Source organism: Rhagoletis pomonella, unplaced genomic scaffold (assembly GCF_013731165.1).
Source record: "Rhagoletis pomonella isolate Grant_MI unplaced genomic scaffold, Rhpom_1.0 Rhpom_scaffold_00007, whole genome shotgun sequence".
In the NCBI taxonomy this organism is placed as follows: Eukaryota; Metazoa; Arthropoda; class Insecta; order Diptera; family Tephritidae; genus Rhagoletis; species Rhagoletis pomonella.
Genome location: NW_023458561.1, coordinates 57,258,056 through 57,285,719, shown reverse-complemented (window position 1 = coordinate 57,285,719; position 27,664 = coordinate 57,258,056). Strand labels below are relative to the sequence as shown.

The window sequence follows — 27,664 nt, the reverse complement described above, 5'->3', positions numbered from 1 at the left end:
AATCTGGTTTTTTGGTTACATCCTTCTTTACGGCATCTCATAAATTTATTTTTATCCTGGACACCACAGATGGGTAAGTGTCTATTTTCAGTCCTTCTCACATCTTTTGGGGGTAGGGCCTGTATGGACCTAACTCTTTTTGTTGAGACATCGTCTTCGATTTCGATGTCACTTAGCCTTCTTTTTCCAGCACATGCGGACAAACATTCTCCTACGTACATCTTAAAATCTAATAGGTCCATCAACTCGCACCTCCTTGCACCACAGGAAAATTTGTCTTTTTTATAAAGAACCCAGGAATTACACAGTGCGAGATCAACCATATGCCAAAAACCTCGTGTGGGCCACTTCTTTGTTCTGATGTTAATAGGGTAATAGGATATCAACCTGTCCGCAAGATCTACGCCTTCCATTGACTTGTTGTAACTTGCTACGAATACGGGGACAATTGACATTTATGTAATTTTTGGCTTTCTTATCCCATCGACGAACAGATATAAGTGGTCGTGCTCCAGTCGACGTGGCCGCCATTAGAACCGAACGACTGTCCATCCATTTTACAATCGCTAGTTTCTCATCTTCTCTCACAAATTCATTGAAGGTACCTCTGCCTCTTTTTAGAAGATCATGGTCGGTTGAAAGTTTTGTTCGCAGTTCTTTGGGGATTCGGTTTTGTTGAATCGTGCCCGTAGCATATATTCCATTTTCCAGCAAAAACTCTAGTAGTTTTATCGAAGTAAACTATCGGTCAATAAATATTTCGCTGCCTTTACTAATATTTTCTGCAAGTCTTTGCACATCTGTTCCTCCGATACCTAAATCGTGGTTGCAAAATTTTTCAAACCAACAGGACAGGGTTTCCCCTTAACATATTGTTTCAATTGCGTGGTACCAGAGAATGGAACCATTTGTTCATCGATGCTCAGTTTTGCTGGCTTTGGTAGCAATTGACATTTTTTCAAAACGGCTTTTATTATTGGTTCAACTTTCCACAATTTGTTGTTTTCTTTTTGTTGTGGTGTAGCTCTTAAGTTGTCGACAAAATGCATATAATTTCTTAATTTAAAAAATCGATCCCTTGGTATCTGTGTAATGGCTGGAACATTAATAGCAGGTCGGTAGTACATCCTTACGCGCGGAAGTTTCATGCAACCAGCAAGTATGTGGGCCCCAGATAGTTTCTTGTACTCATTATAGTTTGAATACAAATTTTGGCCGTTTTCTAGAGCGTACGTATTACTTTGTTGTGAAATTTCGCGCCAAAAATCGTCGTCAAAATACTCCGAGAAATATTGGAAAGGTGTCCACTCAAATCTATCTTCTGCGTTCCATGCCTCGTCGGCAGCGGGAGTATTACCCACGACAAATTCTTTGGCTAGCCATTAAAGCGGTTTTTTATTTTGAAGATTTGAGGGGCTTTCATTTGCATCAACCAACTCTTGTTCAGCAACATTTTCTTCTTCATTATCAGATTCTGCATTGTAGTCAGAATCGGAATCACTTGAAGAAGCCACATTCGAACAATTAGGAACGAGTTCCAAGTCTTCATCGTCGGGCAAACCTTCAAAATCACTGTCAATGAGCATCTCCATCACCTCTTCTTCCGTAAAATGTTTTTTCGACATGATAGCTACCAAATGTCCAGCCCACTGAACATTTAAGAAACAGTATTCATATCCGAATTTTAATAAACTTATTTAAAAGATTTTTTATTTACCGTAAAGAACAAGTATTTTTCGATTGAATTTAATAAAATATTAAACTTGATTTGAAGAAATATAGCGAAAATATTAATTTGAAATTACATTCACAAGGACCACACGTTTTTTCAAATAACTGTTCACTTCTTGGATCGTATTACGACAGTATTGCCACAAACGTAAAAAAAAACAATTCAATTGTAAACTTAAGATGTCCAGCTGGCTATAAAGTTGGATCGAATTGAAATAAATTTAAAATTTTTTATTATATGTCCATTTAAAAAGTGTCCAGCGGGCTACACGCGAGGACCGAGGAGGCTAATAACCTTAACCTAGAATACCACGTTGAATATATGTACATAGTTTATTAACCTTTAATCTTTCCTTATCTTCAGGATAAATAAATACCTACTAAACCAATTATGTATTTTATTGTAGCCCCTACTTTTCTTTAAAATTGTATTTAGTTGAGTGTGGTGTGAGATATGTACAGTCACTCAAAGAAGTATTCGTAATTTAGTTTTTTCACAATAGTATGTATGTAGGTCCACTGCGTTATGTGGCAACACTTTTGCCGTTCGCATTTTTCTCGGCTGAAGCTAGCGGCGGCGTAGTCATAGCCGTTTATGGATACACAAAAATTGCCAACACCGGTGTTGTTTTATCTTTATTGTTTTTTTTTTTTATTTGTTCGTTGCCGTGGTTTTTGTTTTCTGTTTATTCTCATTGTTTGGTTTATTCGTTAACGAATTGTTATTGCAGCAGCAATCATTTATGTATGTTAAAACTTAACAGTGCTGTCAGCGTAAGCAGCGCAAAAACACACAACAGTTAGCTGCACGCGTTAGCTGCGCTGCAGCGCTGTAAGCTTTACAGATAAACGCAGTCGTAGCAGGGAATGTTAACGTCTTATTTCCGAGGTTTTTTTTTTGTAATTAACATACAATTAAATAATTGTTTTTATGAAAACGCATGTATTAGCTTACCTTACTCTTGCTGGTTAACCATTTGAAGACATTCAGTTATAGTAGAAATTAGGTAGGTATGTACATATGTGTGTGTATATGGTTTTGTTTGTTTTGCAAAAATGTTTAACACTCACAAAGCCTATATTAATAAACTCGCTTTTGCAAGACTATCCCCATCATAAGTTAGCAAAATTTAATAAGCGCAACACACACACATTAGTTGACAGACACTTTTTAATTTGTTTGTGCTCACTCTTTTGTTTAAATTCTTTAAAAGAATTTATTTTAATGGCACACGCGAAATTCTCCCACCTGCTCAACTCAGCCACCGATTCGTATGAGAAAACTTAAAAGAAATATTGCAACTTCTCTCTCATATAAATTCTCTGTAAATTGATTTTATTTGAGAACAAGCTGCGCAAACATGTTGCAGCGATTTTGTTCTTTTTGTTTCCCAAACATGTTGCGTTGGCATTTTAAGCATTTTTGCAGTTTTTGTGCCGGAAGGGAGGAAGCACAATCTTTTAATGAAAAGCAAAAAGTCGAGAGTAGAGATTTGCTATAAATTTCGTAAGAAAATAATACAATTATTTTTAGTGCAAATGTCTGCATCTACTTTTATAAAAGGAATCAGTGAAACGGATTCCGCCAATATATGTATGTACATATGCAATAACAACAAAGACCGAATTGGTTGTTTTCAGCCAGTAAGTAATTTTCTGAGACTTTAAAAAACTGTTCTAATAGTGCCTTTTATTTTTGAAAGAATTGCCCAAAAGAAGATAACGTGTATGTATGCAAGTACATTAGTGTGAAATCATACAATTAATTATATTTTAAGACTTCCACCAAGATTTTTCAGAAAAATGTTAAGATTTATGTACGTGAGTCTATAGTGGTTTTTGAAAAAAAAAAATTCTGTTTAAGAGAAAATTTTATTTATAAGATAAATAGGAAGTATTTTCAATAGGGTCCAGCTCATGTAAGTCTGAAAATTTTTCTGAAATATTTTGGCGGAATTCTTAAAATAAAATAAATTGTATAATACCTCTAGAAAAAAGTACCGAATTTAATCTGTTTGAGGAGTGATGCACTCTAATCTACATAGACACATAAAAATTGGATTTCTAGCATTTAATTTTATGCCATAGCCTCAAAAATTTGGGTTTGACTTCTTGGCCTTTTTTGAATTAAAATATTCATATTAAAATTCGAACCGAAACTATAAAAATAAGTACCTCAGCTTACTAAAAAGCTTTAAAACTACTATTTACCGTTGAAATGTTACAACAACAGTGCAAATTACTATTTTTTAAATACTTTCTTAGCTTTTTGAAAAGTTAAACTTAGAAATTTGCTTTAAACCGTATTTTTTCAATTTAATTTGCTGGCGTACTGTGATGTAGAAAATACAAATTTTTTTGAATTTTTCTTATGCTACACTGAACTTTTTGCATCTATTGAAGTTATGTAGCTGTTTTGGCTTGATTGATGATTTAAAAAGTTATTTATAGAAAGTCGGTTTTGCAGAGCTTATCGAGTTTTTAAGCACTTCTTTTTAACTTCAATTTTTTTAGCGTTTGCAACCTTTTTTAAAAATTTAAAAAATAATTTATCTTCGCTTTTTGTGATCATCTGGTCACACATACATACGTAGCTAAAAAAAACCTCGAGAAAAACGGCTTTAAAAATGTGAATTTACATATCGCCGAATCAGGCGAAAAGTCGACCTCGTAAAAAAAAAACGATCCGCGGCAATAACGACACAATTCAAAATTGAAAAACCCCTAACTTTTTTGAATTTGAATTGTGTTGTTATTGCAGGGGAGGGGTAGTGTACTGCTGTAGAATTTCTCTACTGAGGTTGCGTTGATATCCATAATTGACCCTCGTTCAAATGTCTCCAAAATTCTTTGCTTATTGGTATCTATCGCTAAAGATAGTATTATATATTTGTTGTGTAAAAACTACTATTTGCGAGACATTTGTTCTTGTGGTGGTGAACGCTGGTACCCTCAGTTTAACTACCAAAAAATCATTTTAAATATTTCGCCAATAAAACCTGTGAGAAATGCGAAAAGTGCGGTTTGTGCCCGGGATAAGTCGTAGGATCATAAGATTCTATTATATATACATATGTATGTCCTAGTTAAATCCGACAAAAAAATGTCCCTTTTCTACCCAAATGGGTACGAAAAAACCTAACAAATATTTATCGCCCAATAAGGTTCATTGCTTGAGCATAATCTATTAAGAGAATAATTGCACAACTTTTTGCAGGGAAAATATTTTCGTTAATCCTTCTGATGTGAATAAAATTATTCCCGACATATTTTCATACTTCAATTCGTTTTTGAACATTTTATTTACTTTTATGATCAAAATCATCAGCCAAAAATTATTATACAACTAAGTAATCTGTTAACAATCTATAGAACAAGCCATATACATATAATTCTATAATGACCGGGTACTTAGAACTTTCTAGTAATTATAAGTAAGCGGATGTACTGGGAAGTATCCTTTACTCCGAATCACTTGCTTAGCTAAACGTTGCAAATTGCTATCGTTATTTACGTATTGTCCATTGAATATTTCGGTGCAAAGAGTGCGCACCTTATCTTGCCCGTGCGAGCACACTGCCGAAGCAAGTACCAATTCATAGTCCGCCAATTGCAAACCAATGCAGTAGGAGCGTGAAGCGCGCGCTATACTTGCAAACATTGCATAAATTGTAGACGCAATATCCGCCACACGTTGCATATCGTGGTGCTTCTCCACTACCTCGGAGCCATAGCGCGTGAGCAGCAGTTCAACACACATCTGAAGACGAGCCACTGAGTGCTCAATACATTGTGCAGCGGGCTCTAACGTTGGATGCACACTTTCGTTTAACCGCATTTTAGTCTTTGGATTATCTATATTGGAGTTTTGTAAGAATTTCCTAAATATGTGGCCGGGATGTAACAATGGGTTGCGTTGCATGCGCACTGTGTCGGAGAGAAGTGTCTGTGAAAAGTGGATGTAAATTTAACAACTACTAGGATTTAGAGCATTTGTAAATATTAAACTTACACCCGCGTGTTGTAAGCCGATGAGCGCGATAAATAAGCGCAAAGTATCCATTGATTCACCTTGCGTGTAGAGCTGCGCAGCATCGCGGAATAACACTTCGGTTTCCTGGCCGGAAAGTAGTGATTTAGGTCCAATAATATCCATGCTTTTGGAGGCAATTTTAAACAGTTGCGTCAGGCTGAAATACTACGAATGCACGGTTTTTAATAATACCCTAAATTATTTTATTTAAAGTAACCCACTTTCGTAATTGCCGTTTCCAGCGCTACATCGGGTGACGCAAATTCGTCCAATATGCCAGCAGTCATATATATCATGCTTTCAATGGCATATGTGACACATGAAGCTTTCGACAAATGCATTTGCAACATTTCCATATCCCTTAAAAATATAAGTTAAACAAGTAATTTTTAAGCTATAAAAACAACCGACTTCAATTCTCATATAAAAATTAGGGAATACCGTTAACTTCTTCATGATCCAGTGATCGGATCTTAAACAATTTAGTGTGGGAAGTACCACCTTTCCGATAAGAAAAATACAAATTATCCAAAATCGTTTCAGGTGGGCCAAAGTTAGCGCTAACATTCATAAAAAATATTACGACGATTGAAGTCGATTAATTACTTGGAGGCTAACCGTATATTTAATTAGTTTTTACTTACTTGAGTGACACATTGCATTGCGTGTTTTCGATGCAGTACGTAGTTAAATCATTGACTAACTGCTTGGCCATACACAGTCCCAAGTGCGCATTCCGCAATCGGCTGCTTCGGAGTATTACTTCCGCAACTAGGTTTCCCTCATTCGCCGCGCCTAGCACACTACTAGGCGTCAGGATTACTTGATCAAACTCTACCCGGCGTGTTTGCAAACCTCTGAAACCGATCGTCAAATGTTGTTCGCCCAATTTAACACCTGGAGTACTACCGTCTACCAAGAAAATAGTTGTACCGCGCCCTGCGTCACCTTTGACGCTCAGGCGACGAGTTTGCGCGATGACTAGAAAGAGTGGTGTTGCATCAGTGGTAGCGAAAGGTCCGGTTACTGCATACGCTTTTTGGCCTGACAAACACCACTCGTTAGATTCGGGATGATGTTCGGCGCGTGTGTTAAACAGGTCGGTTTCCGATACATCGTATTCAAATATTGCTTCAACGCCAACGTGTGAACCTGAAATTAATGTTTAGATATGAGAAATTCGGTAACAATAATTTTTGCTATCAATTAAGCGTTTAAGCTCTTACCGTTCACCAATTTTGGTAAGAAACGCTGCTGCTGTTCATTGCTGCCAAGCTCTTTTAATGCATCGATTATAACTCGATGCGATAGCAAACCAAGTGCAACATTGGCACAATTGGACTCGGGTTCCGTAGTCATTAAGCTGGCTGTCCAACCCAATCCTTTGCCTTCAAAATCCGCTGGCACATTAATACCATACAATCCCAACTGCCGCACACTCTCTACCACTTCAGCGGGTATTTGGCGGGTGCGGTCAATTATAACATTGTTTACTTCATCTGTGAAGAAGTTCTTAAGCGGCAACTTATCATTCTCAATACGAGTCATTTCTTCACGTTGAATAACCTCCGGATAGCCAAGCATTTCCTTGTCCACCACACCAACAAAAAAATTCTTCACCAGTGGCAAACGTGAGCGTAATTTGCCTGCAGCTGGTGCAACCTTAATACCTGCGCCAGTGCTTCGGTTTTGGTCGACGGCATCTGTATCTACAGCCGAATTATCACCGCTGATCTTTGCTGAGGATTGACTGTCACGCCCAGAGCTAGTGCTGGTGGCACGTAAATTTTTTCCATTCAAATGTTCCAAGTTTTTACCATAATTTTGTTGCACAATTCGATGCAGTGTGGGGCGGAGACGTAACATTTTGAGCACAATCTTGAAGAAATATCCGGCTGTAGAGCAAATGACAGTACATACGCTAATGACAATCAGCTGATTTATGACTACTGCAGAGGTCGTAAAACTGTTGTAGGAAAGGAATTTAATTTTGGCCCCTAACCAGTGTTGCCTTGCCCGTTTGACGATTTTGTCGTCATTTTGAGGCCATTTACTCCTATGACGATTTTACGATTTTTGTGACCCAATGATGATTTTTTTATGCGCAAATTTCGCTGGTTCTCAACTTTGAAGGTAGTTACACAGACAACTAAAAATTTCAGTGTAAACACCTCTTGAGAGTTTACCACATCTGCTAATACATAATTGTCGTATGGAAATTATATCATGTGGCAGCTCTAATAGTAGTTATCGATAAGTAGTTTATCCTTTGTCTCATCACTATTTGTGTGGTTTTTGTCGGTCAAATGCGTAATTTTGGCGTTGAGACGTTGGGTACTGGTGAGTTCTTTAGCAAAGCTTGTAAGTATGAACAGTTATTAATGCACGTCGTTAAGTTCCAGTTGAAAAAATAATAGGATAAACATGTGATTTTATTGCAATTAAAAATATTTTGTTAAAAGTAATGTGAATTTAAAAAATTCGTAAAAAAGTTAATCTTTTTATGTTTTACGTATAGCAATCATATGCTAGAATATGCAAATAACGTTTTTGGAGAGCCAACTGACGAGATCTCACTTCAATGGCCTGGCATTACTGTCCCTAACCGATTTCGGTAATGCATTTCATTTCGGATGCCAACTCTCTTAAGGCTAACTCCCCTTTATTCCCGAAAAAAATCCCCCGTTTTCAATGGAATTCCGCTAAAATGAATTTTTCTGCTTCATTATCATTTTTTATTAAAAGATTTCTGCCATGAAAAACAGCTTCTCATAAAAACGCAATCGCCGTTCGAAATCGGCGTTAAATTGTGGGGTCCTCCAACATCAAGGCACACACCACAAATTGGAGGAGAATCTCGGCCAAACACTAAGATATGTACGTGTAAGCGCCAATCTAAAAAAAAAATTGTAAATGCATTTCCCGATCCCCTCGAAAAATTCAAATTCCACTTCAAAGCGATGTGCAGTCGAAAGCGATAAGCGATAAAGTATCGACTGGTGTTGTGCGTTCGAGTTCATATCGTCGCTGGAATAATGAAACAGTGTAACATGAAGTATAGTTTTGAGAAAAACGAATTGGAAGTTTTTATAAACCATTACAAACCATACAAATACCTTTTCGTTTTTCGGGAATAAATTAGTGAGCCAAAGAGATATTTAAGAAAACTAAAGATTTTTCTAATAGATTAAAGGATTGTCTATCCAATGGTGCAATTATCGAATAATAGTGTATGTGGCATTTACACTGTTTCTTTATTCGAGCGACGATATGCTTGTGAAGATTAAAGTAATCGGTGCTAGCCATATGAAATTTGGGAACGCTGCTGTAACAACTGCTATTGGTGAAGGTAGCAGCAACCAAAATGTATTCAACAAAGTGTGATTGAATATGACATTGCCGTCCGTCCTATAAAGTCAAATTAAAAAAAAAAATTATGAATTTTGAATCGCTTGTTTATATTTTTTGGCTTAACAGTGCCTTAAACGAGGGCCTACCTGAGGAATGAATCACACCTTTTTAATATACCTTGGCAGCAACTACATTTTTCTTATTTTTTTGTTCAAATCGCAGTTTATTTCCCCGGACTATTTAGCTTTTGTTGAATAAATATTTTCGGATTTTACTTTTTATGAAAAAGCGTTTTTATCTTACTAACTTTTGTTTCAGAAAAATCCAGGCCCGTTTGAAAGTCAGGGGCTTGGAGAAAACACCCGTTCCGAGAACAGACAAAAGTAACACAAAATCATTTTCAGTTGAGCATCAGCAACAAAGCATCAGGAGAGCAACAAGGTTGCAATTTTGCGATAATTATTAGGTAGCTCGATTGCACACGTTTTTATTACGATCTTCAAACCAAGGCAGTTAAAACCAACAATCGAGCGCAGAATTAAAAGGCTTTTTTAAGCCGCTGGAATTGTTGCAATTATTATATCTCTTTTTCTAAATAACAAACAAACCAATGGATTTTCATTGAAATTATTTATTTTGTAATTATTTAGTCACATTGTAATGTATTTTTTGCAGCTTTAAGCTAGCCTTTAAATTTTGATAGTTATTTGATTCTTTATCCAACTGCTATATCCTTCAAACGCTTGTAATTTGAATCGAATCCCCTTGAAATGTAAAAAACCGACTTTTTTAAGATATCATTGAAATTTCCTGCTGTAATTCATTTTAGTCTCGTTTTATCCATATAATCTCTGTACACAACAGCACCCACTAATGCCGCACCACGTCCCGAACCATCTTCGGAAAGCATAATATCATATCTATAGTCCTTTTCAACGAATTTGTCTAACGTTTCACGCATATAGCCATCCAGGTTCGGATGACAGCGATAAACAGAACCATCTACGCCTATGATGGAGAAGCTTTCGCCCACTTTGTTTACTAAAGCGCCCAGCGTTACGCCCAGCATGTTTCCACAACGTTTCACAACAACATCGCAAATATATTTGAATTTCATACAATCTTTAGGATCTGGATCTTTCAAATTGAAGACTTGTTTAAAAACATTCTTTACGACTGGCCAATCATCACCTTTGTCGTTGGCAACTTCAGATAGAACCTTGGATTCGATGCAATGTGGCCTTTTCGTCAAGATATCGGTGATATGTTTGCGAAGTTTACACTGAGAGAAAACCAAGTTCTCTTTAACGGCGCGCATCATAATCAAACGTACCAATTCGCCCAGGTACATGCCTGAAAATATTATAAACGAAAGAAATAAGAGTCTGATTTGCAAAACCGCCCATCGACCAATTTCAAAACCGCCTATCTTACGGCATTCAACAAGAGAGAGCGAAAAAATTGGTTTTCTTTGAAGGCATTGTATTGTTAGGCGATATTTTCTCTAGCTGTTATTTTACAAATCTGTTGTTTTAATAACGATTTTACGATTTTTATGCATAATATCAATGCCTGGAGTGCAAGGGTTACCAAATCTCCTTTTTGCTACCATGGCGATTTAGGCGGTTTTGCAACTGGTCGATGGGCGGTTTTGCAAAAACATCGGGGAGTTACACATATTAAAAAACGTGCTCTACAACAGCGCACTTCAGTTTCTCTCTATGATTTCTTGAACCGCCTTAAAATAGGTCCCTATTTTAACATTTTGTGTCTGCCATCTTCATTGTGATATTTTTATCGACTTAGTTATCTTTACAGTTACTTTTATATTTACCGATAATCTTCCCTTACCACCATCCTTATTTTTACCGTTATCAAAAATTTAATTGTTAAGGCGCTGTTACGCATGAGCCAGCAGCAGTTTGGGCAACTTCAACATCTAACCAAACAATCGATTACAAAAGAGCAGAACAAGACCTTTGTACACACAAAAGCCGTACTTTTACTACATAGTACCACATTTGATTAACCTGGCATCGTAAGGTCATTAATCCCTGCCAAACAACAGAACCGTCGTGAAGGTTCTAAAAGTTCGCAAAAAAAGGCGCTATTACTCAACGACGTAGCGTAAACGTACGTAGCAACATATAATCCGGATATCCGGTTAATATCTGTTCATTTTGTTAGCGGTCATGCGGATTTTTTAAGCAGAAATTCGATTATGCGGATGTTTAAAAAATCCGGATACAACACACATTCCTAATGTTTACATATGTATGTATGTCCCAAGCCTTCCTGCACCTTACTCACCTGCTACCATTTTTTCGTAAATCTGTGCGCCAGGATTCAGCGAATTTTTATCGACAACCCTATCGTACTCGGTATACAAATGATCAAGGCCTCCTTTCTCGCCGAATGCGCCCCACTCAACATTTATAATGATTTTCGGTTTATCCTTGTATTTCGCATCTAAACGCTCACAATTTTCCACCTTTTCCGTATAGCAGGCATTACAACCAGTTCCAACAATCAAACCTATATTACAACCAGGATTGCGATGGGCGCAAGACATTTGTGTACCAGTAGTGTCATTCAATATGGCGACCATATCAATTTTTAGCCCGACTCGCCTTGAAATAGCCGCCTTCAACATTGCGCCCACATCCTTTCCCACTGTATCGGAGCAATTGAATCCCTTTGTCCAACGCACCAATGTTGCCTTGCTCAAGCCGGTCTGTACGCAAGGAAATGAAAATGTGAAACCCAATGGCAGATTTTCGTTTTCCAATTTGAGCTCACAAACGAATTCATGCAAACATTTGGCAATGTAATCAAAAAGATGTGGACCAGTTCCAAGTAATTCCCTTTCGGTCAATTGATAAATCTTTGAGACTTGGTCCGCTTCGTGATCTCCCTTCAGTGTGACGAGCAGGACGCGAAAATTGGAGCCACCCAAATCGAGGGCTAGATAATTACCCGTTTCATTGCCATTGGGGAAATCCTGTACGTATGTTAGGTAGCATTTTGTGCTCGCATCCTTGTTTGTCTTAGCGCCCAGACCTTTGCGTATCTGTGTGCAAAAGTTTTGATATAAACGTTGAAATTGATCTTCGCTGGGTATAAGCTCAGTAAGGAATTCACGCAAACGTGCTATTTCGCTGGATTCACTCATTGTTGTTACTGTTTTGACTCCAAGCCACGTTTTTTAGAAGAACTTTTATTATTTAAATGTTGGATTCACGATCAAATAAACCCCGAATTTTGTAACGTTTAATAGAAAAAAAGAGAGCCTAAATTGTGGTCAACATGCGAAATTTTGTTGCCAATTTTTTTTTTATATAAAGATGAGTATATAATTTTGCAAAATGTGAAGAATTTTGAAGTTGTTTATGATTAAAAGTTGCTTGGTTATTTGGAAAAGACTCAAAAAGATTAGACAAGTAGAGAGGGTGTGGAGGAAAAAGTTTAGAACTTCTTTCGATCACCAAACGCTGCTTCCTTACGTTGGGTTAGGTTAGAGGGCCGTCTCCGTAGACACACTTAGACATAAATTAAGTTATCCATTGTGATGGCCCTAACAGGGGAGTAGAAGCAGACATAGGAGCGGAGAAAATGAATGGGTAGAAGCTGAGGGGGGGAAGGAACACCTAAGGCTTCTTATATGAAAAGCGTGCGTGCTCACAACGAAGCTCCTCAAACGATTTACATCCATTCCCGAAAGTTCATCGGGAGTGTGGAAAAAGTGCGACTTGCAAAGGCAGAGCATCAGACCAGCAGGTGTTGATCTGATTCCACCTCATCATCCCCCATGCAAGGATAGTCGATAACATTTAGCCTCATCACATACTTATCTATCAGGCAATAAGTAGTTCGGACTCCCAGGAAAAGCCAGAGAAGTAACTTGCTTAGTCTCAAGAGATCGCCGTACCGCCTCCGATCTACACGTGTCTGGAATGATTTAGCCACCTTGCATTCTATAGGCTTCACCCAGCGCTCGCCGAGCTGACAAAGTGCCGATCTGTCCAGAAATACATAGAACACACTAGGTCAGAGGAGCACCCAGATTTCCAAGCGATCCGATCTTGGATGCTCAACGGCCATGCAGTTTTCAACGAATTCGCTGTGAGCCGGAACCCAAAGAATCTTAATATTGTAGTAATCCGTTACGGTCGATAAGAAAGTCAAACAATTTTTCAACCATCCTTGATATCTGCTTGGCTCTGATTACACCCTTAGATGTAGTAAACAGGGACGTTAAAGAAGGATATGAACCTCCTAATGCACCAGGGCAGATTTATAAGTCAGTGACATTTTAAATATACATATATAATGGCTAAGTCTTCAATAAAAGCTAATCTAATAGCTTAAATTTCTGGTCAAATAAAACTCTGATTTTGTGAATAAGATTTAGGCCTCCACATTTGTTATAAAATTGTTTATTGCTCGGAGTGAGGACTAGGTGATTTTTGTTGAAATCTTTCATACACGGTGCGTCTGACTCGGCAGTCATTTAGGTACGTGTTGACTCGCCTTCGACTACACACAGTTGAATCATTCAGAGTCATTCCACGAGTCATGTTGGTGTAACTAACTCATAATTATTTTCACAAATACATCCAAACCGACTCACGAGTAGACGCACCGTGTATGCCGCCTATTACCTATGCCGTATTTTCATTCGGCATTAAATTTCAATGATAAGTTTGGGCATCCACAAATATTAGTGTCATTGCTTTGAGAATAATGCTGGATTTCCACCAAGCATTAAATGGAAGACATTTTAATTATAAATTTGGGCATTAAAAAATATTCTTGGCATTACTTATAACAAAGTCATTAAACTCATTTCCATATGGCATTTTTGAAATGCCTCCAATTTTTTAGTAATTTCAATGCCTAGTGGAAATTCGGCGTAATAGTTACTCAATATGTTTCCGCATGAAATTTTTGAAATGGCATAATTTGTTTGTAATTTTTGCCTAGTGGAAATTCGACATTGTGATGCTAACGGCGGATTCATCGTTCTAGTTCAGACCTTTTTTCCAGGTGATTTCTGTTGTGTTTCTCTTTCTGGGAGTTGTTAGCTCAAGTTAAACATTAGTTCAGAACTAACACGTTGAAACCACCGTAATGTGCTGCGACTTTTCAAGTCTATGATTTATATATTTTCTTTTAAAATAAATGTCTACATACATACATAGATACATATTTATTTAATATAAAATACATTTGTATTACGATTCGTTAAATTTTTTTGTACATTAATTCCTTTACAAATAACATTTATCAAAGAGTAGAACGTTTCAATTAACGGTGCAGTTTATATCAACCGGTTCCTGAATTGGAGTGGCTGCAATTGAAAAATCTATTTCGCAATTATTTAGTAAAACGTACCATAACCAAAGTAACACAAGTTAATAAAATATTGTAAAAGACGGTACTCACTATCAGATTCATAAGCTGAATTGTGTATTGAAAGAATTTTTAGTAATGGACGCATTTGCATCCACCACTGCAACCTCGGTATGCGATGTCTAGAAATTAAAAAAAAATCAATAGATTATGAATTTTTAATTAATTTGAAATGCACAAAATTTAAGGTCATGTCATGAGACACAAATGGGTTTTAAAATACCCCATCCCAAAATTTGCTCGTGTGAATGCAGCCTTATGAACGTTTCAACGTTAGCAGAAAAGCAACATTCTTTCCAACCGAAACCAAAGATATTACACTTACTGAAATTCAGTTTCGTTAGCCAGGTCTTCTACTGGTGAAAATTTATATTCCGCACCCATTACGCCGAGCATGCATGCTGATTGCTTGGATGTAGTCATTATCGATCCATCCGGCTGCACACTTGCTTTCATTTGTTCTCGAATATATTGAGCGCAAACGATGCCCATTTTCGTTGCCAAACAACGATCAAATGGAGTGGGATAGCCGCCCTGTTGCATGTGGCCTAAGCAAGCGAAAGGAAGATGGGTATAAAATTACAGTAGGGGTATTCCCGAAGACTTGCGAAGCCCTTGCATGGTGCACGGATTGCACTGATTGCATTTTAAAAACCGGTTTTCCTATGGGACAGCTTTGCAAAATGTGCACCGTGCAAGGGCTTTGCAAGACTTCGAGAATATCCCTAGCAAAATTTCCGAAGAAATCCCTACAATTCATTGCTCATTTGCAGTTCGTATACCTAGTATATTGGTACGACAGGTAAACAATCCATTAGATTCCTCCTCATAAAGTCTTTCCATAAAACTTGCTGTATAATTTTTATTAGCACCTTCCGAACGCAACACCAGCCCCCTCTCGATGCCCTCGTTCATCTTAGCGACCATATTGGCACAGTCACGCTGTATGTCACTCACACGAAATTTCTCCTCGTAGATGTAAGCCGAATCAGCGCCACTCGCCATAGCTGACATGGTTGCTAAATAGCCACAATAACCGCCCATTGTTTCAATGATAAAGACGCGTTTCTTATAGCCACGCGCCGAATTGCGTATCAAATCACAACATTTCATAATTTCATTTAAGCTGGTGTCTGAGCCGACACAGAACTCTGTGCCTGGCATGTTATTGGAAATGGTCGAGGGTATAACGACCATAGGAATGCAGAATTCTCGATAATTAGGGCGCTCCAATGTCAAAGCAAAAACAGTGCGATACGCCTCGAAGCCGCCAATAACGACCAAGGCATGGATCTTGAACTCACGCAAACGGTCAGCGATTTCAGCAAATTTACCTTCGGGTGTTACACGATTCATGCCAAGAAAGGCGCCACCTTCCCCACACCAACCGATTACATCACTCCTGCGAAGTATGCTAGGTGACTGAAGCATTAACGGTGCTGATGTATGTATGTATATCACTTACCAACTCAATTGTTTCACCTCACCCGCCATTAGGCCCGTCAGACCCTTCGAGATGCCAAACACGAAATCGCAATGATAAATAATAGCTCGTACAAAACTGCGCGTGGCCGCGTTGATGCCACATGCTGGCGAACCGACATTCATAACGCCAACATTGAAGGGAGACTGTTCCAGAATAAAAAACAAAAAACAGTCAAGTAGCTTAACCCAGCCGAGAGGAAGAAAGCTGTGCTCTCGCTACATACGCAATGGCTTGGGCTTTCCGTTGCTTTCGGCGGTCTAATCAGCGACAGCATCTTTAACGCTTGCAGATTCTCTTGAAATGATGAACCACGCAACGCAACGGCTTTCTCCCAATCCTTATCCTTCATGGCAAGATTCACTCCTTGCGTTCGCTCCACAGCTCCCATCAGTGGTATTCTCTCAATGCGATTGTTAACGATGACAATGACGGCAGGCGTTGTATTTGTTGTTGATTCCAATACAGCAACAGTTGCTTCGGCGCCCATGCGACAAGCGACGATACGATCGAAGGCGCTAGGCGCTCCACCGCGCTGCACATGACCCAAAACGGTAATACGGCAATCCCAATTTAATTTTTCCTTAATAACTTTCTGTACAATTTCCGATGTAATGGCATCGCCATTTATAGCGTTCGCCCCCTCAGCAACGATAACGATGTTGAGACGTCGTCCGGCGTTTCGCTCCTGATTAAAGGAAAGAAAATGTTACTTAACTAGAACAGAGCATGAGAGCCAAATTGTCGAGCCCTCGACGATATATTTGTTGTACACTTTTGAATTTTCCGATCGGAAATGAGGTTATATAGTAGACAGTCGTACTTCTGATTTTCTACATTCTGCCCTGTCAGTGGTTTAGTATACCTTTCCAAGCTACATTTGTTGAGAGGGTCAGATCTACTTAAAAGGCGAAGGAAATCATTTATTCGCCGAGGTGTTTGGAGCCAAGGCGACTGCAGGATATGAATTTAGCGTACCACAATTTCTTTGGCTACTTGAATACTAATGAGAGCCCAAAGGCGGGCAGAAATTATATTCTCACGGAAAGTGTGTTGAGTTTACGATATGATTTTCCGATAATATTCAAATGGAACAAACCCGGAATAACTGTGGACTTGCTGTATCATGAATCTCTCTTTATTCCCACTGATCTTGGTCTTTCGCTTATTTTTTGATCACCGAAAGATCTCGTGGGATTAGGTAAAAGAAGGAATATTGTCGGACTCCTTGACGGGAAAAGTTACGCAAATGAGAACAGCTATAAATCTATATCGCTCTTCACTTCTTCGACAACAAAAACAAGCTTTGAACCCCCCGTCTGGAGGGTATTTATTATAATGCGGACAAATGCAACATGAAACCTCTTTAGAGAAAGCAGAGCCTGCGAGAAGGATAGCAACTAGCCCATCTCAATAGACTCGATTAAAGCATTTCCCTTGGGTAGGCATACATAGCATCGTTCCCAAAGTCGGCGCCTGGCGCTAATTTTTCAATATAGGCATCGATCAGCGTCTCTTTTGTTGCAAAGATGAATGGATCGCTCACGGTTTAGCGTGACCTACGAGTAGTACTGAAAATAATTGACAAACTAGGTGGCGTTGTCCAAGAAAGCTAACGGAAAGCAGAAGATAAAATTAGATTGAGCTTAACAGGGCAATGCTGGCTATTGTCTTTCACCTCACCACAGTTGTCTATTGTGGCAACTATTTTAAAAGCTCTGTACTGTCTTTCGAAAGACTAACTGAAAGATCTGCTAACTGATTTAAATTTAAAAACATATATGTACATATATTTCTCTTTTTAAAACAATCAAAAGCAATAAATAAAAGAAAGTTGAATAAAAAATTAAAATAAAGCAAAATTAAATAATTAAATGATTAAATTAAATCAAATGAAATATTTTTCTTCTCAATTAATTAAAAAAATTTAATTGAAAAAAAATAAATAAAAAAAGTTCCGCCGCCCGACGCTCGAACTCGCGATCTTTCGAACGACATGCCTATGCTCTGCTCACTCCGCCATTGTGACTGTTGGAGCGACGCGAGCTAAACGACATACAAGTGGTTCATCTCAAAATAGCTTTTCACCACGAGTGGTGAATGAGAGAGCTTTTTTTGTAAGACTTGTGCCAGAATAACATCCGTCTTTCAATTGTCTTACGAAAGACTACTTACTGTCTTAGCCAGAATTGCCCTGTAAGAAGCCCTAGCAGCTATCCTAAAGCCCGGACTATGAAATAATAAGGCCTGCTTTAAGCTAAGTATACCCCTGATATATAATTTGTACTGTGTTTAAAACATCCCACCTGGCCTTCACACAGACTTTAAATCAATCATGTGGGGAGTATATTTTCGGGGTTCTTCTTCTTCTTATTGCTTGACGCTGTAACTTCCTAAGCGATTTTTATAGATGCTTACCTTTTGTAATTTTTCACACAAACGATCGGGCCAATCTTCTGGCGGTGGTGATTCAGGACAAAACACATAGTCGGCTTCAGATATTATACCGGAAACGATTGCTAAGTAGCTGCAATTAGAAAATGAAAAAAATTATCAACAAATTACGAATGTAACAAACATCGGAAATACTTTGACCTAAATTCTTGTTGTTCGGGTGTGGGCTACGCAGACGAAAATATCATCCTAATCAGAGGTGGGTTTGAAGACACTGTCTCCAACCTTCTATAATGGAAAATATAGTCACCAAATGGGTGCAGTAATAATGGGTTAAACGTAAACCTCAAGAAGATCAACACAGTCATTTTCTCAAGGAAAAGTATAACGGACAAACTACAAGGAATGGTTCCTTCAAGAAGAAAAGAGACACTTATCTATAGAAGTGAAATATCTGGCAGTTATCCTTAATGACAAGCTCTCGTGGAATCCCCACCTAAATAAAGCTTTGCCTTCCGAGATTTAACCTCATTAAAGATTTAACAAAATTTCAAGGTCTTTTTCCCCAAGAGAACCAACTGTGACAACGAACGACCCAAACCCCGGAAAGACAGCCCTATTTGGTATATTGATGGCTTCAAGACTGGCCACGGTGTCGGAGCTGGAGTCTACGGCATATAGGCCATAAAGCTCCTTTTCATCAGCATATGGCAAGGTAACTCTGTATTTCAGGCCGTGGTGCTTGCTATTGAACTATGTATGTCTGAGGCAGTACGTAAAGTGGGAAGTGGCGAAACCAACAAACACATCTCGCTCCTTGCTCTTAAAGCGCACGAAGTTACTTTAAAGCTGGTATGGGATTGCCTTCAGCTTTTAACACTGGTCGCATCCAGAAATCGGGTATACCTCATATACGTACTAGGATACAGTGGTGTCGTGGGCAATGAAGTGGCAGATATTCTCGCCAGAAAGCTCTGATCAGTCTAGGTAGTGCCACGAAGAACAGGAAACAGCAGAGCACATTATGTGCCAATGTGAAGCCCGTGCTTGAACCAGACTTCGATTCTTTGGATCACCTCAATAAGCCAAAGGACCTCGCGTGGTTTTTTAGTAATAAGTGGATCAAAACCAGTAGCAAAATAGAGGATTGTTACAATGCACCGTTTCTAAGTCGCAGTCATTAGGAGCCATGTTCATTCATCTAAATTTAATATCTCATGTTGCATACTTGTAGGAGCTTTAACTGACTCGATAAAAACGTTGACAAACACTACACACATAAATTATTTGTAACATTTCCTGAGCAAATTAACTGAGAATACTTCTAAATACAGTAACAGATGTTTGTAAATAAGGGTAACAGCTAAAGTCGGGAGGTGGACTTTACTAAAATCTAAATCGTAAAGAAATCATTGCAGAATTCGTAAAACATTTCCGATATTCTTAAAGATTTTGTTAACATTTTGTGAACTTTGGTTTGCGGGCTATGAACCTATCTAAATATATATGTATGCAGGTATAAATTTCATACTAACCCGCAACGTCGTCCCATAACTTCCATTATAAAAATGCGTTGATGTGAGTAAGCTGTACTCACTATAGAATCGATAGCGTCAGTAATGCGATGCAGAGCGGTGTTCGAGCCAATGGTTAGATCGGTGCCACAAAAATCGTTATCGATGGAACCAACCTTGAATATAAAAGCGAAGTGAAGTTATAACAGAACTTTTATGACAACTTTTGAAAACGACGGGCCACAGCTGCGTATTTTGTAACTTCATCATCTAAACGCTTTGTCGATGCAGAAATGAATTTTTTCAAATAGATTTAGACTGACCACAACCATAGTTGCGTTTTGTAGCTCTGTTGACGCAAAAATAATTATCTATCTACATGTAGACCATCGTTTTCAATGTGTTTCAAGCATTATCACCTACCACTCCCACAATATGTAAATCTTTGAAATGTTCTCTTTGTTGCATTGTGATTTTGCCCTCGACTACTAAATCGTCCAGCAACCCACTCCATTCTTGACGAAATATATTCGCGCCGGTTAGAGAACCGTCACCACCAATTACAACTAAGCGATTAATCCCTAAACAAAAACAGACATACATACATACTTATTTCTAGATATTGTTATTTTAAAACAGACTTATGTGCACCTTTTTGCACCAAATTAAAAGCCGCCTTCTTACGTCCCTCGCGTTCTGTGAATGCCGTGCAGCGTGCCGAACCGATTACGGTACCGCCCACATGTATAATGGAGGATACCGATGACCAGACTGCTTTAACAATTTGATCACCACCCTCCACCATGCCTTGATAGCCCTCACGTATCATGTAGGGCTGCGAGTATCGAAAAGGACAAACCAAAAAATGGAGCGTTTTCTAGTAGTACAACTGTTTTATTTGCTGCCTCCTTACCTGACAGCCCAAATATATGGCCATGCGCACACAAGCGCGCACAGCTCCATTCATGCCACATGCATCGCCACCACTAGTGAAAACCGCTAGACTCTGACCTTTGTAAAGATTTCGGGAAACTTTTGACATCTTACCTACCACGGCGGAACTATCCTCCAGATATTCGGATATTATTTGTAGTGATTTTGTTTTTAACGTTCGTTTTGTTAGAATTAAAATTTCTTTTTGGATTATGTGAAGTTTCTGACATCTTAAAATCGATGCCATGCTTCTACGAAGTTGAAGAAATTTTGTTTTTCTGTTTACATTTTTAAGGAAGTACGAAAAATTAAATTAATTATAGTTTTTTTTTGTGCTTCGCATAACTGTATACGTTTGACCTTCCTTATTAAAAATTTTAGCATCATTTTTTGAACTATGTATGTATGTTAGGCATTTATTTATTTTGTAAAAGTAACGTTTTTTTATGTATACCAATTACTACAGCTGGGATTATCCGTATATTCGGGTAATAGAATATACAATTAAATCCATCTCTTTTTGTCATGCGGATATCCAGCCGGTTTATTCATTCTGAACGTTTGGAATAAACTGTTTTGTTTATTTATTCTTTAGAACGTTCCTGATGATATGTTGACGTATATTTCAAACGCATTCTGTTTATTCCGGCTGTGAAATGGGATTAATCGGAGTGTATAAAGAAACGCAGCCATTAATTTAGTTATCCGGATATTCTAAAATATGTGTGAACGCAAAATCAGGATATCCGGTTAGTATCCATTAGTTTTGTTATTCGTATATCCGGTTAATATCCGCTCATTTGGTTATCCGGATATTCGGATTTTTTAATCAGATATTAAAGTATCCGTATATTCGAAAAATCCGAATGTAACATTCAACCCTATTTTTTACTTTCTTTGGAAAATAGGTTATGAGGTATTTGTACAGAGAAAAAATCGGGCCATTCACTGAATCCGTCGCAGTCCGTTTTTTTGCGAAATCTACGAAAGTGTTGTCACTGAATTCGAATAGCTACGAAAGTAACATATTCTTCAAATGCATGCGTTCGTAGCAATTGGGATTCAAAGATTATATTCTTGCAGATTTCACGAAAATCGAACTACGATGGATTCAGTAATACCATCCGCTCGTAATTAATATTTGCAATATATTCCAGTCGGCTTTTTCTAGTCCCTGAAAAGATTTCAATCCCAATGGGTGTACTGCGGAAAACGCTCATAGAATAAGGGCACGGGATTGGCATTAGTCACTTCTGAACTGCTTACTGTTATCTCGGCGGAGCCATTGGGAAGACCAAGGGGCGTCGACCTCAGGAACGCTATCTATCTGAGTAATGAGAGTTCCTACTGAACCAATGAAGGTCTAAGGACAGAAATGTTTTCGGTTCCGAATGTACTCTGAGTCATTCATCTTCGACTCAATCAGTGACTGCGTTTCTTTTTACATTCCGGATAATCCCATTTCACAGCCGGAATAAACAGAATGCGTTTGAAATATACGTTAATATATTACCAGGAGCGTTCTAAAGAATAAGTAAACAAAAAAGTTTATTCCAAACGTTCAGAATGAATAAAGAAATGCAGCCAGTGTGTTTTCTGCTGCTAACCGAAGTCGCCCCAAACAGCTGCAGGAGGGACTTAAAACGATGTATTCCGGGTAGCTTATTGTTGCCTGGCCATGTCCGGGTTTACATTTCTCGCCTTGGGCTTTTAAAGGATAAGGTTCCGATTCCCTTCGTAGCTCAAAACTCTTCATTCGACCACCTGCTGGAAGGTATTTTGTAGACTGGTACATAACCAGGAGCTACCAGCAGCTATATTTGATCTTAATTATTGACCAGAACACATGTGCTCAGGGGCAATCAGGGCTCCCGGCGAAAAACGCTGAATTTATCGTTTTTTTTTTTTTATGGCTGGCTTTTATTTTCGAAACATTTACAATGCATAAATAATCCTTTTAAAATCTCAAACGGACATTGAATCTTCTACCATTTTTGAAAATAAATTAGCAGCGCAATCATAGAGTTCATATTATGGGAAACCGTTTCTCTCCGTGTATATTTAACGATGTTTATTCGATCGAGCTCTATCAATTTAAATTCAATATATTTGAAAATAATGCTTTTACGAAATATCTCAAAAACCTAATCTGGAAAAAACAGCCGAACCACTTGATCCCCCGTAATTGATATTGGTTTTCCTGCCAGGTGGCTTGTTTGGGGTATTTGGAAAACAGCACGGTGAATTATCAGCAGATCTCTGCATACAAAATACCGCATAACTATTCAAAACACCACGTAACCAATACCATTAATTTTTAACATACCTGTACTTCAAACAATCGGCATTCACTGTTCCCACAATAAAATCAGCTGTTTGACCACTAACCTCACTATTTAACAATTTTGCATTGGGCCGATTTGTGATTTATATTTTTATTTTAAGTACAATTTTATATAATAAACTCAGCTTTTAAAACAAACAAAAAGCAAACGTACAATGATACGCCGGCAAACGTTGTTAACACAATTTCAGCGCGTGTTTATCAAGCGGAATATCGCATATAAAAACCTACTCGCACTTAAAGGTCGTGGTTTCTTTCAAGACATTTTTCCAGACACGGCAAAGTAGCTAAAATTAAATGTTAACTTCCATTCAATTAGCTCATACATTTACTTTACATATATGCATTTTCAATAGCGATCAGATGAAGACGCTCTTCACAAGCGGACCTCAAACTATCTATGCCGGCTTCGATCCAACAGCCGATAGCTTACATGTAGGCAATTTGTTGGTGATAATGGGTTTGCTACATTGTCAGCGTGCCGGTCACAATCCCATTGCACTGGTGTGAGGCTTAAAAAAGCGGAAAAGTTTAACTTATAGTAGATACATTTACAACTCTCTTTTATTTTAGGTTGGCGGTGCTACCGGCTTGATTGGTGATCCCAGTGGACGGAAAACGGAACGTAATCAAATGGGTGAAACGGAAATAGAAACGAATTTGAAAGCCATAAAAAGCCAATTAGCACGTATTTTTCAAAATCATCAAGACTGCCTCTGGGACGATAGCAAAAATAAGCGAAAACTTCCAGATTTACGGTATGTAATTCAATTATTTAATTTATTTCCATAACCAATTTAAAAAAAATTTCCAACACTTATAGCATTGTAAACAATGCCGATTGGTATGCGAATATGAACCTCATCGACTTTGTTGCGAATATGGGGCGCCATTTTCGTATGGGTTCGATGCTCTCACGTTCCTCGGTGCAGTCACGCTTGGAATCCGAGTCTGGTATGAGCTTTACAGAATTCACATACCAAATTTTTCAATCTTATGACTGGTTGCATTTATGCCGTACATATGATTGCCGCTTTCAAATGGGCGGCTCAGATCAGATGGGTAATCTGATGTCTGGCCATGAGTTGATAAGTCGCGTAGTTAAAGAGCCAGTCTTTGGTATGACACTACCGTTGGTCACCAATGAAGAAGGTGATAAATTTGGCAAGTCAGCGGGCAATGCAGTGTGGCTAGATGAGGAGAAGTCTTCCGCATTTTCTTTATATCAGTTCTTTGTGCGCATGCCAGATTCTGAAGTCGAGAAATTATTGCACTTATTTACGTTCATACCTTTGCCAGAAGTTGAGCAGTTGATGCGTGAACATGGGAGGGAGCCAGAGAAACGAAAAGCGCAAACGATATTGGCAGAAGATGTTACATTATTAGTGCATGGAGGTGCGTGCGTTTACTAATTTTAGTGTCACTCATTTTATAAATGTACATCTCGGAATAATTTGTATCTGTTACAGAAAAAGGCCTGAAGCAAGCTGAGCGCATCACTGACGCGCTCTATAAAGGTAGTGTTGATGCATTGGGTGACCTCAACTACGAAGAAGTGAAAAAGACATTTGCAGGCGCGAAAGTTGTCGACATTCTGGCGGAACCGGGCATGTCGATGCTGCAACTGGCAATGAAAGCCAAATGTTTTAATAGCGAAAGTAAATGCATTAAACATTATTTTACGGACACAGTTTCAAATTAAAAGTGTATTTCCCTTAGGTGACGCTATGCGCATTATTACCGCTGGTGGCTTCTACATTAATCAAAAGCGCGTACAAAACATTGCTGAAATCATTACTACTGGAATACATGTACTCAAAAACGGACTATCGTTGCTACGTGTGGGGAAAAAGAATTTCTACATTGTGCGTTGGCTCAAATAGGCATCCCCATTGACGAAAGGTATTTGTTGAATATTTGGTAGTTTTGTTGAAAAAATATACAAAAGTGTTGTTAGAATAAAATGTAATTTTATTTAAAAGCTACAAGTTTGCAACTAAGGTCTCGCGCCTTTCGCTGCGGTGGGCTTGCGCCAACGCTTGCGTGCAAGCAAGTCCTTTGCCTTCTCCTTTTTCAAATTTTTATCGTAGAATTTGCCGCTCTTCGTAAATGTTTTCTGTTCATTACGCATTTCAGCTAATTTTCTATTTTTTTGTTTTAAAATGTTTTTCTTATTTGCAGATTTCTTTTTGCCTGCCTCTGAAAATTGCACTTTAATGGTGCGTCCTTGCAGTGTGGAATTATGCAATTGAAATCCACGTTGATAGCTTTCGATGTCAGCCATTTCTACAAAAGCAAAACCACCACGACGTTTTTTCGGGATGCGTACACCTTTCACCGTACCAGCACTGGAAAAGTGCGTCTCCAAGTCTGTACCTGTCGTCTCGAAATTTAAATTGGTCACATAGAGCACATGACGATTAGCTTTTGCAGTACCACGCATAAGCGCTGCCAACTGTTCTTTTGTTAAATTGGTTTTCACCTCATCTGTGTCATCTTGTTCATCATTGCTAGGGGCTTCGTTTTCAGCCAAGGCTTTGTCAATTGCCGCTCCATTTGCGCTGTGCTCTGATTGTGAATTTTCGTCAACTCCTTCCTGTTCGCTATCAGTGGCCGCATCATCTTCGTCATCACTTTCGCTGGGATTGGGTTCCGCTGTTTTCTCTTCATATGTGCCATCGAATATCTCCTTGCGTTTCACATCATCGAAGTTGCCCAATAAATCCGCTTCATCGCCGTTTGCTGTGTGGCGTACACGTTTCGGCTTGACAAATTCCTCGACATGATAGTCGCTATCGGATGAATCGTCGTCCATATGTCGGTCTGATTAGTTTTTAATATGCTTCTAAAACTTTGTAAAGGTAAAAATACAAAACGCGTTATTTCCCTGGTTGGGCCGAACCAAAACAAAAACACATGCGGCCAAACGTCATTGCATGCTGCTTCTTTTCACTGTGTGCGTTCACAACAGAATGTTGTGGGCTAAATTTTTTTATTTTATTATAAAGGATTTTTTAAATACAGCATTTTGAACTGAATATTTTTACCATAAATAAATTACCCAGCACCTGTTTTGTTAAAATGCTACTGCATCGGAAGGGTTTAAAAATTATAGGTTCATTCCTTATCTTTTTGGACTAAAATCTGAAAAGTGTCAAAATACCAGAGCGTAAGCAAAATGCGCTCACTAAAAGAGAGTAACAGGAAAAGTAAAGGAACGCAAAAAACCAAATTTTTAGTCCAAAGAATGGCAACAACAAAACTAACGTCAAATAAGAACAGAAATGTATGTACAAAACACATTCACACAAGCACAAGCACAATAAACACTTGCTATATCAATTATTTTTTGCCTCCTTCCAATTTCAATTCATTTCTTTTACTTTTTAGATTATTCTCACTTTTTGCGTATTCTTTAATTTCCGTTAATTTAAATTCAGTTGAGTTTGACACTTTTCAGGATTTTGCCAGAAAAAATTCTTCTGACTAAATCTGACTACTTCGGACTGATCAGAGTCGCTCTCACTGACTGTTGCTCTCTCATTTTTGCTGTAATTTCCGAGTTAAGGAACGCTTTTTGGACTAAATCTGACTACTTCGGACTTTTTCTGACTATTTCTGGGAGATAAGGAACGCGCATTATATGTTCAGCTCTATTGTAATTGGGCAGCGGACAAAGAAGAAGCAAGCATTTGCGGCCTGTTGTTGTTCGCTGCTGCGGGCCTGGTAGAATTGCCCGAGCTGTAACGAACATTTCGGTATCGAGTATCGAAAATATTGGATACTTTTTAAATCGGTACCGAGTGTGGACTCAGCACATCACTAATGCCGCTTATTTTCGCGTTTTCGTCCGATAAATTTGCGGGCTGCTTCTTGCTGTGCCCTGCTGCGGGCCTGGTATATTTGCTCGAGCCGAAATTGCGGCACGACTAGTTGGTTCTGCGTGAGTGGCTGTACTGTTGCATACTTTTAGGCGTTTTTTATGAATATCGTAGAACAGAGTGGTTCTCTTTTAAACTGACTAGAGCTTTCAAATATTTAAAAACTTACCTCTTGCACTCATTACCAAAAGTCACTTTTTTATTTATTTTTTTAACAATTATTTTGATTTTATTTATTACTGCATAGATAAGTATTTTTTTACTTATGCCAACGTATTGTTTGCTTGTTTTTCTCTTTACTTTCACCGTTCTTACTCGGTTACTCATTTGGTTTCTAAAATAAATTAATCATCTGTTTCTATGTATGTATGTATGTATGTATTTAAATGTGTATGTACTGATGTTTTGTTTTTAGTCTACTATTAATATAATTTGTTTATTGTGTTATGTGTACATTTTTTTAAATTTATTGTTTCATACTTAATATATAGCTACGCTTATCAACGTATGTATGTATGTACATACATACCTGCGTATGTTGGTTTCTTTTATTGTTTAGCTGCTTTTTACGGTTTTCATTATAGTTTT

At 38.2% G+C, this 27,664-nt stretch overlaps 5 protein-coding genes across 6 annotated transcripts; 1 reads left to right on the top strand and 4 right to left on the bottom strand.

The window, feature by feature from the left end:
* Positions 1-5,009: 5,009 nt before the first annotated feature.
* Positions 5,010-7,630, bottom strand: LOC118743158 (complex I assembly factor ACAD9, mitochondrial-like). The gene is made up of 5 exons (XM_036475690.1): positions 6,991-7,630; positions 6,409-6,916; positions 5,986-6,124; positions 5,744-5,929; positions 5,010-5,677 (listed from the first exon to the last, which is right to left on the bottom strand). The coding sequence occupies exons 1-5, from the start codon at positions 7,628-7,630 to the stop codon at positions 5,153-5,155; spliced, it is 1,998 nt and encodes a 665-aa protein (XP_036331583.1). The 3' UTR covers positions 5,010-5,152.
* A 2,131-nt stretch (positions 7,631-9,761) lies between these two features.
* Positions 9,762-12,318, bottom strand: LOC118743153 (hexokinase type 2-like). The gene is made up of 2 exons (XM_036475684.1): positions 11,426-12,318; positions 9,762-10,468 (listed from the first exon to the last, which is right to left on the bottom strand). The coding sequence occupies exons 1-2, from the start codon at positions 12,285-12,287 to the stop codon at positions 9,936-9,938; spliced, it is 1,395 nt and encodes a 464-aa protein (XP_036331577.1). The 5' UTR covers positions 12,288-12,318; the 3' UTR covers positions 9,762-9,935.
* A 2,094-nt stretch (positions 12,319-14,412) lies between these two features.
* LOC118743156 (ATP-dependent 6-phosphofructokinase-like) lies at positions 14,413-21,186 on the bottom strand. Its single transcript, XM_036475689.1, has 11 exons — positions 20,832-21,186; positions 20,570-20,753; positions 20,342-20,499; positions 19,940-20,094; positions 18,429-18,537; positions 16,237-16,698; positions 15,993-16,156; positions 15,310-15,929; positions 14,853-15,075; positions 14,561-14,649; positions 14,413-14,480 (listed from the first exon to the last, which is right to left on the bottom strand). Exons 1-11 carry the CDS (start codon positions 21,096-21,098, stop codon positions 14,419-14,421), a joined length of 2,493 nt encoding a protein of 830 aa, XP_036331582.1. The 5' UTR covers positions 21,099-21,186; the 3' UTR covers positions 14,413-14,418.
* A 2,060-nt stretch (positions 21,187-23,246) lies between these two features.
* LOC118743154 (tyrosine--tRNA ligase, mitochondrial) lies at positions 23,247-25,162 on the top strand. 2 transcript variants are annotated; one of them, XM_036475686.1, is made up of 6 exons: positions 23,247-23,478; positions 23,552-23,630; positions 23,769-23,953; positions 24,019-24,590; positions 24,665-24,853; positions 24,915-25,162. In XM_036475686.1, the coding sequence occupies exons 1-6, from the start codon at positions 23,351-23,353 to the stop codon at positions 25,076-25,078; spliced, it is 1,317 nt and encodes a 438-aa protein (XP_036331579.1). In that variant the 5' UTR covers positions 23,247-23,350; the 3' UTR covers positions 25,079-25,162. The 2 variants fall into 2 exon arrangements, with proteins under 2 accessions (XP_036331579.1, XP_036331578.1); XM_036475685.1 differs by having other exon boundaries at positions 23,248-23,478; positions 23,552-23,699.
* Positions 25,141-26,143, bottom strand: LOC118743155 (nucleolar protein 12). The gene has a single exon (XM_036475688.1). The coding sequence runs from the start codon at positions 26,008-26,010 to the stop codon at positions 25,192-25,194; it is 819 nt and encodes a 272-aa protein (XP_036331581.1). The 5' UTR covers positions 26,011-26,143; the 3' UTR covers positions 25,141-25,191.
* Positions 26,144-27,664: the final 1,521 nt, after the last annotated feature.

Coding starts and splice junctions, on each gene's coding strand:
- LOC118743154 (XM_036475685.1), top strand. CDS start 23,351: ATGATACGCCGGCAAACGTTGTTAACACAATTTCAGCGCGTGTTTATC. Junction 24,591..24,664: donor TACATTATTAGTGCATGGAG/GTGCGTGCGTTT, acceptor TATCTGTTACAG/AAAAAGGCCTGAAGCAAGCT. Junction 24,854..24,914: donor CAAATGTTTTAATAGCGAAA/GTAAATGCATTA, acceptor TATTTCCCTTAG/GTGACGCTATGCGCATTATT.
- LOC118743155 (XM_036475688.1), bottom strand. CDS start 26,010: ATGGACGACGATTCATCCGATAGCGACTATCATGTCGAGGAATTTGTC.
- LOC118743156 (XM_036475689.1), bottom strand. CDS start 21,098: ATGGCATCGATTTTAAGATGTCAGAAACTTCACATAATCCAAAAAGAA. Junction 15,076..15,309: donor CTGTCGTACCAATATACTAG/GTATACGAACTG, acceptor TCGCTTGCTTAG/GCCACATGCAACAGGGCGGC. Junction 14,650..14,852: donor GCTAACGAAACTGAATTTCA/GTAAGTGTAATA, acceptor TTTAATTTCTAG/ACATCGCATACCGAGGTTGC.
- LOC118743153 (XM_036475684.1), bottom strand. CDS start 12,287: ATGAGTGAATCCAGCGAAATAGCACGTTTGCGTGAATTCCTTACTGAG. Junction 10,469..11,425: donor TTACGAAAAAATGGTAGCAG/GTGAGTAAGGTG, acceptor TAATATTTTCAG/GCATGTACCTGGGCGAATTG.
- LOC118743158 (XM_036475690.1), bottom strand. CDS start 7,630: ATGTTACGTCTCCGCCCCACACTGCATCGAATTGTGCAACAAAATTAT. Junction 5,930..5,985: donor TGGAAACGGCAATTACGAAA/GTGGGTTACTTT, acceptor GTGCATTCGTAG/TATTTCAGCCTGACGCAACT. Junction 5,678..5,743: donor TCGGCTTACAACACGCGGGT/GTAAGTTTAATA, acceptor CACTTTTCACAG/ACACTTCTCTCCGACACAGT.